General features: G+C 41.8%; 1 protein-coding gene across 1 annotated transcript; it reads left to right on the top strand.

The window, feature by feature from the left end:
• Positions 1-4,713: 4,713 nt before the first annotated feature.
• Positions 4,714-9,699, top strand: LOC133713563 (coronatine-insensitive protein 1-like). The gene is made up of 3 exons (XM_062139602.1): positions 4,714-5,620; positions 6,726-7,221; positions 7,727-9,699. The coding sequence occupies exons 1-3, from the start codon at positions 5,157-5,159 to the stop codon at positions 8,534-8,536; spliced, it is 1,770 nt and encodes a 589-aa protein (XP_061995586.1). The 5' UTR covers positions 4,714-5,156; the 3' UTR covers positions 8,537-9,699.
• The last annotated feature ends 2,368 nt before the right edge of the window (positions 9,700-12,067 follow it).

Raw genomic sequence — 12,067 nt, 5'->3', positions numbered from 1 at the left:
TCGGGTTTGATAGCTGGATTTCTCGGTTCGGGCTAAACCGAACCGATTAAAGGGTTCTTCGGGTTGGGCTCGGTTTCCATATTCGGGGGATTGATTAGGACCGATCCGGACCGATTCTTCGTACTTGTCTACGTGTCCAATTTTAATTGGTTATCAGCCGAGTCTATAGAGGATACCCTAAACTCACTTGCAGGCAATCACCCAATTTCATTTCCAGTCTTCGACCTAAAGACCCCATTCCAATTTCCATTTTCCAAGCCGTCCTCTTCAGTTCGAGAAAACGATCACCCAATTTCATTTCTTCTGTTCTTCACTTCTTCAGTTCTTCTTCACTCTCGACTCTCGAGTGTCGATCACCCATGGATTTATCCACTGCAAACACACCACAAACCCAATCCCAATCCTTAAGCCATTCCGAACTCAATTCAAATTCGAAATCAAGTAATGCAAACTGCAATTCCAAGTCTGATCCCGACACAGAAATTACTGAGAATGTTGTCGTTGCTGCAACTGCAAGTACTGGTACTCCATCTACGATGACATCGTCACGACCACCAAAACCCAAAAAGAGACCGAGGAAGAGTACATCCACAGGGTCGGGGGAGCGTTCGATGGTATGGGAGCACTATGAGAAGATTGACAAGCCATTGTATGAGTTCAAAGATGGAAAGAGGTCCAGGTTGGGACTACCAAGCGGGCCAAATGCAGGTATTGTTCTACAGACCTTGCTTGTAATCCATATGATAATGGCACCAGCAGCTTAAAGAGGCATATAGAGGTTGTGTGTAAAAAATACCTTGGTAGGATAGATCTGGAAGAGTTTCAACAAGTGTTTGTAGCTGGTGGGAACTTGAATGAACCTTCTTTAACTATGAGGGCATTTAGTCAAGATGCTTGTGTAAGAGCTTGTGTTGAGATGATAGTAATAGACGAGCTGCCCTCTAGGAGATTAGTTGTAACCACATTTTGGAAGTTGTATGATGTTGAGAAGAAGAAACTTAGGCAGGAGCTAGCTAGCCACTGTGTTAATTTAACCACCGATAGGTGGACATCGGTGCAAAACATAAATTACATGGTGGTTACGGCTCATTTCATAGATGGTGGCTGGAATTTACACAAAAGAATTTTTAACTTTTGTGTAATTCCTAATCATCAAGGGAAGACCATAGGAAGGCTGCTGGAAACATGCCTACTTGAATGAGGAATCGAGAGAGTGTTGACTATTTCGGTGGATAACGCATCCGCAAACAAAGTTGTTATCGATTACATTAGGAAAAAGATGCTGACTTGGAAAAACAGCCTGTTTTAGGAGGCAAGTGGCTTCATGTGAGGTGTTTAGCTCACATTCTCAACTTGATTGTGAAATCAGGGTTAAGAATGATGGGTAAATCTGTGGCTTCGATTAGAAATGCAGTTCGTTATGTTAGGAGTTCGTCTGCAAGGCTTGATGTTTTTAAGCGATGTGTTGCCATAGAACAATTGGATTGCAAGAAGGTGTGCATATTGGATGTGCCAACTCGGTGGAATTCCACCTTCTTAATGTTGGATGTAGCCCTTGAGCTTCGGAAAGGGTTTGATCGCATGGCAGAAGAGGAAGACACGAAATACAAGGGTTATTTTGATGAGGAAGAGGTTGAGGATGATGAGTGGTTAGAAGGGGCAGAAACAGAAGCTGCAAACATAACAAAAGAGAAGATGAAAAGGGTAGGGCCACCCGTCGAAACTGATTGGGAAAGTGCTACTGTTTTTGTCAATTTCCTCAAGGTAATCACTAATTAGCCACTTTTCAATTCTGCATTTAAGTTTCTGCATTTCAGTTTACACTTCACAGTTTCTTTAATAAATTTGAGTTATGCATTTTCTAATTTTCAGTTTACAGTTCTGCTGCTTCTGCATGCATTTACAGTTTACAGTTCTGCATTTCAATTTACATTTTCTGCATTTCAGTTTGCAGTTTCTGCATTTCAGTTTACAGTTTTCAGTTTGATAGTTTTCTCTTTTCAGTTCTGCATTTCTGTTTTATTTTTTGCAGTTTCATGCTACTTTAATTATTCCATGTTTTTTATAATGGTACATTTGCAGGTATTCTATGATGTGACAATGAGGATATCGGCCACAAACAGTCCCACAGCTTAGAAAGCATTCCATGATATCGTGGCAATTGAAGCTGAGATTGACGACCTCTTTGACCGGCCTAAGATGTGTAATGGAAGCAATACATAACGGATCTTGTTTGAGATGGCAGTGAAGATGAGGAGGAAGTTTAAAAAATATTTTGCAAGCCTCGATGACATGAATCACTTGCTTTTGGTGGCATTGGTTTTAGATCCTCGATACAAGCTTCACAATTTTGAGAGGGTATGTAGAATATGGCTTAAACTTGATCCTGCAACAATCAAGCATAGGTCTGCCGAGCTGAAGGAATTACTGGTGAACCTCACAGAATTGTATTCATCATCTTTGGCCACCAAAAAGACGAGACCAAGTGGCAATGAGGCTGAGAAAGCTACAACAAGTGGTACCGGCAGCTCTAGCACAAAAAGTTCAAGAACCCAAATGAGTGGGAAGATGGCTGCATGCAAGCTGATTGGAAACAAGAGTTGGAAGACTCAGATCAGACTGTGGTGTCACACGAGGTGGATAGATACTTGCTGGACCCTATTGAAGACCCTCCAGAACATGAAGATTGGAAGCTTCTGCAGTGGTGGAAGCTTAATGGTTCTAAGTACCCCAATCTTGCATTAGTCGCCAAGGATGTGCTTGCAATTCAAGTAAGCACAGTTGCTAGTGAAAGCTGTTTTAGCACGGAGAGGAGGGTAATCGATCCATTTAGAAGTTCACTATCTGCAAAAACAGTTAAAGCATTGATATGCTTCCAAAATTGGTTGAGGTCAGAAAGCATTCAAAGCATCGAATATGTTCCAACAGTTGAGGATATGTACTTCTATGAAGAAGTTGAGAGAGGTACAATTTGAATATTTCAGTTTTGTGTTTAATGACTTTACAGTTTGCACTTTCGTGATAATGTGAATTTTTCTTTCGTAGACCATGTGCTTAAAGACACAGCAGATAGTGCACAAGTCAAAGCTGCCAAAGGGAAAGGAATAAAAGGAGCAACTCCATCAACAAAAAAGCAAGAAGTTGTTCCAGCAATGAACAAGCAAGGAGCTTCGGCAGCATCAAAAAAGTCAGTTTCCAAGAGGCCAAAAAAATAAAGAACTATATGAAGTGGAATATACTAGGGCTAAATACTGATTACTACCCTGTAGTTTGGGTCCAAAATCAATTCAGTCCTTGAACTTCTAATTTCATCAAGAACACCCCTGCACTTTCAATTTTGATCTAATAGGTCCAATTTATTAGACTTCCGACAATTAAGTTATTTAACTTGTTGACGTGGCTCATATATGACCTACGTTTTATGATGTGATGTTGAAATGGCCTGCATAGTAAATTTAGGAGTGAGATCCACTATTAGAAATCTATCAAATAAATAGTTTTTTCAACAATTAATCCAACTATAACTTGAACTCATAACAGAATATTAATGAATTGGACCTATTAGATCAAAATTGAAAGTGCAGGGGTGTTTTTGATGAAATTAGAAGTCCAAGGACTGAATTGATTTTGGACCTAAACCACAGGGTAGTAACCAGTATTTAGCCCAATATACTAATATAGCTGGTCAGTTTCCAAGAATTTATGCATTATTGGATTTCAGTCATTCGAGATTTCGAGTATTGAACATTTGAAGTTTTGAACCATCATTTGAATATAGCTGTTAGCTGATGATATGCAAATATTGTTTCTGCATATTTTTTATTTGCGTTCAACTGCCCCTTTTTTATGCAGGGTGGAGCCCTATGAGTTGAATCAATGGTGTCATCACTCTCATGATTCATGAAGTTCCTGCCTTCCTGGTTTCTGCCTTTGTCGTTGAGGGTTCAAGACTCAAGAGTCAAGCAAGACATGGCTTGAAGCCTTGAAGTTTTAAACTTTTAATAAGTGTTGTTTTTGATTGAACTATTGAACTGCATTCTAGTGATTGTTTATGGGTTTTTGATTGAAATATTGAACTACATTCTAGTGATTGTTTAAGGGGTTTTGATTGAAATAATGAACTGCATTGTAGTATTATTTATGGCTTTAGTTGAGCGTGTTTAGTTACTTGAGTTTATGACTGTTTATGGCTTATTGAGTTATTGGCTTTAGTTTCAGTACATATTTGGATGACTTAACTAGCTAAGTTTGCATAGTTGGATTGGATGGCTTTACTGCCTTATTTGCAACTTTGGATAGTCTGCTACTGCTACTTCATATTTTGCATTAAATTTGCAACTCATGGAAGATTCAAAATTGCTTCAATCTGCACTATGCAGTCATTACAGTGTGTGTCTGTGTGAATCTGCAATTCTGCAGTAACCACAGTTTTGCAGAGTTTCTGATGTTTTGTGCAGCTCCATTAGCTTATAGCTTTTATCTGGGATTATGAAAATTGGAAGCAAGTTACCTAAAGACTAAAATGAGTGAAATCTGGAAAAATAAGTTTTTTGACCCGAAAAACCGGCCCGATTGTTTTCGGGTCGGTTTTAACATGCTCAAAAGACCGATCTGGACCGAACCGATAGTGTCGGTTTCGGTCTCAGTTTTCAACTTTTTCGGACCAGACCGATCCGAACCCAGCCCTATATTTTATTGTCGTTTCTCTTTTTCTTTTCCCTCTCCTCCCCAACTCCCCCTCTTCTCTTCTCTCACTCTGATCCAGTCCCTCATCGCCGCCGATTCCTCTCCGGCCATCTCCTCATCGGATCCTCCTCCATTCAGGCCATGTCTTCTTTCACACCCCGCCATCGATCCGACTGGTTCGTCCTCGCCGCCAGCTCCGAGTAGATCTTGCGTCGCCGGAGTTTCGCTTATTCATTTCCTTTCCGGCGGTTCTTCCGAGATAAGGTTTTTAGTTACAGTCTCTGTAGTTTCTTGATTCTGTTAGTAGAGGTTTTACTGTGTGTTGTGGTGGTTTTGGAATCTCGGTGAGAGTCTGAGAGGTTGGAGATTCGATTCGAAGCTTCGTCGTGGATCTTTGATAAAAAGAGGTTTTAGATCTTTTGAAAATTTTCACAAGAGTTAGAGTAGAATTTTTGTTTGGATTTTTAGATATGGAAGATCGAAACGTGAGAATGAATACTGGAATGTCCCATGTGATGCCGTATATCAAAGACTCGAAGGACCGGGACGCCGTGTCGTTGGTGTGCCGACGGTGGTACGAGCTGGACGCGCTCACGCGCGAGCAAGTGACCATCGCGCTCTGCTACACGACGACTCCCGAGAGGCTCAGGAGGCGGTTCCGGCAGCTCAAGTCGCTGAAGCTGAAGGGGAAGCCGAGGGCGGCGATGTTTAATCTGATACCGGAGGATTGGGGAGGCTTTGTGACGCCGTGGGTAGAGGAGATTGCCGAGTCGTTTAAGAGCTTGAAGGCTTTGCATTTCCGGAGAATGATTGTGAGGGATTCCGACTTGGAGCTATTGGCGCGGTCACGCGGCCGTGAGCTCCAATCGCTTAAGCTCGACAAGTGCTCCGGGTTTTCGACTGACGGCCTTGTCCACATCGCCCGCTCCTGCAGGTATTCCAAGTTTACAACTTGCTCATATTTTAGTTTATGCTTTGTTGAATTGTGGATGTGTAAATGTTGGGCTGCAGTTCTTTAAACTGTTTCGTATATTGTTATTGCATATTGATAAGGGTAGAGTTGTATGCATACTATATGTGTTGATTACTTGACATTATTCAAAACCGATTAACTCCTTGCTTGAATTCATTTTGAGATGTACCAATCGAATTGAATTCACTTCAAAGAAGTAAAAAAACAAAATCTTTAGTTTTGTTTATTGTTTTGTCTTGACACAGCCTAACAGCAGTATAAATTACATTCTAGATTAACAAAAGATTTAGTTATGCTTCTCATCTAAGAATTAAGAGCTTAATCGAAATGCACTAATCGAATTAATTTGAGTTCAACGAACTACTACGAACAAAATCTTTAGGATTGTTTATTGTTTTCTTTTGACACAGCCTAATTTTGCAGCTGTGTGGATTACATTACAGATTAAAACCTTAGTTATGGTATTATGCTTCACATCTAAGAATCAAGAGCTTAACTGTAACCTTCAGTGCAATGCTTGTTATACTCCGAAAGGTTTTTACTTGGGGAAAATTTTCTCTTTGCCCCACACACACACGCACACCCCTACTCCAACCCCAAAACCCAAGCAATAAAGAAAGCCGAGCTTTCCCACTATAAATCTTATTTTTTGAGAAGGATGATCGAATCACTACAAAAATTGTTCCTGGAAGATTGAACTGGAGGAATAGGACTTCTGTGTACAACTATATTATTTTGATAAGCAAATGATTTCTGCATGGGAACCGTATATTCATCCATCTGTATGGGAAGTTCTAATTAGGTACCTTAATCTGTATGTTGTTGTTTATGTTCATGTTTTTTTTATCATTTTACTTATTGGAAGTAGCAGAATTTGAGGGCTTTATAGTTGGAACTTATGGAGGAATGGTTTTAAACTCTACATGCATGTATGCACACAACGCGCACACACGGAAACAAATCCTTGATTTTGTAGGCGTGTTATGCAGTGATTCTGAAATAAGCTATTGTTCTGTACCTGTCATCTGGGTATATGTTAACTTTTGATTATTATATTGTCTGCCAGGGATTTGAGGACCTTGTTTTTGGAGGAGAGCTCGATAATTGAGAAAGAGGATGAGTGGGGTGAATGGCTACATGAGCTTGCTACAAACAACACTGTACTCGAGACTTTAAACTTCTATATGACGGATCTTGGCAGAATCAGATTTGAAGACCTCGAACTCATAGCCAGGAATTGCCCCTCCTTAACCACTGTGAAAATTAGCGATTGTGAAATTTTAGATCTTCTGGGTTTCTTCCGTCATGCTTCTGCTTTAGAAGAATTTTGTGGAGGTTCCTTCGATGATCGATCAGAGAATGATCAATCAGAGAAGTACTCAGTTGTATCACTGCCACGAAAGATATGTCTTTTGGGTCTAACGATGTTGGGGAAGAATGAAATGCCTATTGTATTCCCATTAGCAGCTGCTCTCAAAAAGTTGGATCTCCTATATGCATTGCTCGACACTGAAGACCATTGTACTTTAATTCAAAAGTGCCCCAACTTGGAAGTTCTTGAGGTAGAATTACAAAATCTTTAGTTCTTTTTTAATCTGACTTTTATGTGTAGTCATCTGTGCATGTGTGATTTTGTGTGTACAGCATTTCCATGTGAATATTAGTATAGGTGCAGAAGGGGTGGGTATTAACCCTTTGGTATATAGTTCTCTATTTGTTGAGCGATCTATTCTATATGTTTAAGTTGATCCTCCGAAGTTTCTTATTTCATCTATCTGTTATTCCTGATATTTGGACCTGCTTTAGTAAGCCTCTGCAATTACCTCTTGAGGTTTATAGGATCTGGTTCAAAACTCTCTTTGTTGTTTGTAGCTAAAGTAAGTTTTACATCTGGCGTTTACCTCCTTTTTCTTGTGCTAAAGAGAATTAGTAAGCTTTGAGTCCAAAATGCCAAAAGACCCTTATTAAAATCAATACATCTTCTGGAGTGTGTCTGTGCCTTATCTTGGAACGGGAACCATATTTGAAACTTGCATCTGAGTTCTAATTTATTTCTTTTATGGGCAGACAAGGAATGTCATTGGAGATAGAGGATTAGAAGTCCTTGCTCGGAGTTGCAAGAGACTGAAGAGGCTCCGAATTGAGCGAGGTGCTGATGAGCAAGGTATGGAGGACGAAGATGGTGTTGTTTCACAGAGGGGTCTGATGGCTTTGGCACAGGGCTGCCTGGAACTGGAGTACTTGGCTGTCTACGTATCAAATATCACCAATGCATCTCTGGAATACATTGGGACTCACTCTAAAAATCTAAATGATTTTCGCCTTGTCCTGCTTGACCGTGAAGAGACGATAACAGATTTACCACTTGACAATGGCGTTCGAGCTCTATTGAGGGGATGCCAAAAGCTTCGAAGGTTTGCTTTGTATCTCCGTCCTGGGGGTTTGACTGATTTGGGGCTTAGTTACGTGGGCCAGTATAGTCAAAATGTGAGATGGATGCTTCTAGGTTATGTTGGTGAATCTGATGGAGGGCTTTTGGAGTTTTCAAAGGGTTGCCCTAGTCTGCAGAAACTAGAAATGAGGGGCTGTTGCTTCAGTGAGCGTGCACTGGCTGTTGCAGTGATGCAGCTGACTGCGCTAAGGTACTTGTGGGTGCAAGGGTACAGGGGATCCCCAACGGGTCGTGATCTTTTGGCAATGGCTCGCCCGTATTGGAATATTGAGTTGATTCCTCCTAGACGAGTTGATGTTCTTGATATGATCGGGGAGGCAGTAGTGGTTGAGCATCCTGCTCATATTCTTGCATACTACTCTCTTGCTGGACCAAGAACAGATTTTCCAGATACTGTTATCCCCTTGGATCCAGTCTTTGATTAACGCGTAGAGAGCTGTACATACAAGCTTTTTTTGGAGTCACAAGTGTCCTGAAGTTGTCACAAGTTCCTCATTATCTTCATCAAGTTTTCAGGAGTCACTTGGAAAATTGACTGTCCAACCAACCCTGAACTCTGCATCTCAAATTCCATACATGGCTACTCCTCTGTTGTCTTGCTACTATTGTTGGTGCCCTCCCGGATCATCGGGTTTGCAGTACTCACAAGAACCTCCTGCAATCTCTGGCTCATCCATTGAATCAGCTTTGCTCCCACCACTTTCTTCTTATATTACCTGCCAGTATGCCCTCCTGTATGTTGACAGCAAAACCTCCACTTAATTTGGCAGATTGTCCCTTATTGGATTTCCCTGCCTTTCTTCCAGACCCACTCATCCGGTTGCCAATGCCAACTTCTCAGCAGATCCCAACCTTCAATCCTTTGATTTGTGATCCGATTGTTCACATTCCAGTTATGGATATTTGCTCTTCCGGTCATGGCTACCTTGTTAGTGCTGGCCTCGCTATTTCAACTGGCATTCCTCCCTTGCACTCAAACCTTATGAATCCGTTGATTCCTCAAACTGATTCCATGTTGGAGAAGGATGCTAGAGAGACTCTGCGTTGGCTGCTCATAAGTGGTTCAACCCAGAGTAGCTCACCGCTGATGGATGTATTACCTGCCATGCTAACAAATGCAGATGAGAATAGAAATATGCTTGTTGCTGGGAGCCGTGGTCTATACACTGGAACCAGCGACGTTGATGTAATTGCAAATAGCATTGCAGCCATGAGTATGGTTTCACTGCCTGGGATATCTACCGGTGGAACTGTTTTGGAGAATTGTGGCAGCAACAATGGTTTTGATATACAGGATGAGGGATCTAGTGGATTGGGTGGATCCTGTTTGGAAGATCAGGGTACCTTCTGTTCGAATTATGGGATGAAAAGGACTGATGAATAATGTTGTAATGGAACGGGGTCTTTTTGTCGTTTCTTTTGTAGGCCTCTTTCTTAGTTCTACCGATGTAGATGTAGTTGTTGGCTGTAGTTTTGCCTTTTCCGATTGTAATTAGGGGTAATCCCCACCTCTATGGTTGTGTTCCATGTTGTGCCTCTATTGTTCTTTTTCATGATTACATATGAATGAAATGCCTGTTTTGAATCACATCCTTGGCCTTGTTACGATGTGCTTTCTTGTTCTTTTGTTTGGTATGCTCATGTTAAGTGGCCAACAAAGTTAAAGTGAAGAATGATGGTACCGGTCCCGTAGGGGACATTAGTTCGACTTTCTGGGGTGGGAGTGTCGCAGAACAGTTTTCGATCTGCAAGATGACAAGATGCAAGATCGGTGAAGAACACCAGCCTTACCTTGTCCAACTATATGCGAGACTTTTTATACAAAAAAACTTTATCATATTAGACACTGCACTTTTTGTATTGATGCTCTTACATAACATAGTTACTGATTAAAAAAATATCTTGAACCTAGCGCTCTGCTAGGGTTTAAGAATCCTCTTCCTCAAGGCGGCAGCTTCTCAAATTCTCGCCGTTGCTTGTCAATAGCGGTTATGGCAGATTTTGGTCTGCTTATTCTCTTCCTCGTTGCGCTGGGTAGCGCTGAGGCTGTGTTGATGTCGGGGGTTGGGGGCGCTGTTGGATCTGCGTCCAAGCTCGACGGTGAAGTGCAAGATGCGGCCTCATTTGCGGGGATGGCATCTAGGTGGCGGATGAGTGGTGATCCGGTCTTGGGTTGGTCAAGATCGGATCGGAAGGGTCGATTCCGATCGGGTCCAAGGGACGATGGTGCACCTACTACAGGTGCTGATATTTGGCATGCCGCCATCGTGGAAGGTGTGCTGCTTTGCTCAAACTCGAGGATTGCTGCTTTTGATGGCGGTGCTCTTGGGTATAATGGTTGTAAGTATGGAGGCAAGGGCAGCTGTCAAATTGTATCGACTACAGGAGGTAAGGACGACCCTGCTTTCCTCGGGCCCGGACCCTTCGTTGGCGGGGATGACAACTTGGTTCTACTCGACAGTGGCTGGTACAGCGGCGAGATCTACTACATCAGTGGCGGTGGCAGCGGCTTGCAAATCAGAGACGATGATGGGCTGGAACTGGGCGGTGGAGTCTATGGTGTGTCCTTAGCAATCTCTGCTTGGGCCCTCTGAGCTTCATTCTGGTCTGTGAGCATTACTTGCTGGGCCCTCAGCTTTAAGGGCTGGGCTGACTTTGTCAAGGGAGTGGAAGGTGGTTTGTCATCTTTTGCTCCGATTATTGCTTAAGTTTATCTAGGTCGCAAAAATCAAAGCCTTAGTTGGTTCCATTTTATGTATGCTTTGAGGTTTCTTGGTTTTTGTTAGAATAAAGGTGCATGGATTTCCTAAAAGGTAGGTGTACTGGGGATTTTCGGGATTTTATTATTCTAGAATAGAGATTTCAGGAGGTTTTGAGAAACGATTCTTTCTGTCGACCCCATAGGGGTGTTTCATTTTTGTACTGCTTGCTGAATTTAATGAAAGGGCTTACCTATTTCGATTTAAAAAAAAAAAAAAAAAAAAACATAGTTATCGACTAATATTTTAACTTGTTAAATTTAATTTTAATTTATGGGTCCTCAGAGACAATTAAGTATTTATGTTGGATACGAATCCCCAACAATTATCCGCTATTTGGAAACTCTTGACAGGCGATCTCTTTACCGCTAGATTTGCGGATTGTCACTTTGATGAGACAGTCTTCCCATCGTTAGGGGGAGATAGGAAAAAGGATTTTCCAAGGGAACGACAGGAATTGTCGTGGTTTGTCCCCACTCTGTCTCATTTTGATCCCCGCACTTCACAAAGTGAAAGTGAAGTGAAAAGAATAATCGATCTTCAGAACGTAGCAGATTCGATGCCTGATGCGTTTACTGATATCGCAAAAGTGACGAGATCACATATACCAGCTGCAAATGTGCCTGCAAGGTTAGAAGTCCCCAACAAGGGGCACGGTGCCGCAGATAGAGGCACTGCAACCGCACTTAGTGGAGGTGTGGTTGAGGCCGTGGCTCCCCAAGGAAGAGGGGGAGGCCACTTGGTTCGATTGACACTCACCCAAGGAAGAAGAGGGTGAGTAAGGCACAAACCAATCATCAATGTATAGAATCCCTCTCATGAGATTGTCTCTGATTATAGTTATGTCCATGAATCAATACTGGAATACTGGAGGACGCTCCAATGTTAAAAATAATTCCAGAGAACAAAGAAATCTCAGAGGATTATGAGAGTGCGTATGAGTTGATAGAAAGATATTTCATACACATTGATGATATATACTGTTGCTTAAGGAATCATAGAGCACGATGATATCGAACCACGCTCTGTTGCAAAATGTCAACAAAGAGCAGATTGGCCTAAATGGAAAGAAACAATCCAGGCAGAATTAGATTCTCTGACAAAGAGACAGGTATTTGGTCTGGTAGTGCTAACCCCACCAAGTGTAAAGCCTGTAGGACATAAATGGGTCTTTGTCAGAAAGCGTAATGAGAAGAA

Source organism: Rosa rugosa, chromosome 6 (genome assembly GCF_958449725.1).
Source record: "Rosa rugosa chromosome 6, drRosRugo1.1, whole genome shotgun sequence".
NCBI lineage: Eukaryota > Viridiplantae > Streptophyta > Magnoliopsida > Rosales > Rosaceae > Rosa > Rosa rugosa.
This window is presented reverse-complemented; position numbering and strand designations above follow the sequence as displayed.

Bases quoted from the DNA above. Each gene is read 5' to 3' on its own strand.
- LOC133713563 (XM_062139602.1), top strand. From the start codon at position 5,157: ATGGAAGATCGAAACGTGAGAATGAATACTGGAATGTCCCATGTGATG. The intron at 5,621-6,725 runs GTATTCCAAGTT...ATTGTCTGCCAG, and splicing joins CACATCGCCCGCTCCTGCAG to GGATTTGAGGACCTTGTTTT. The intron at 7,222-7,726 runs GTAGAATTACAA...TTTTATGGGCAG, and splicing joins CCAACTTGGAAGTTCTTGAG to ACAAGGAATGTCATTGGAGA.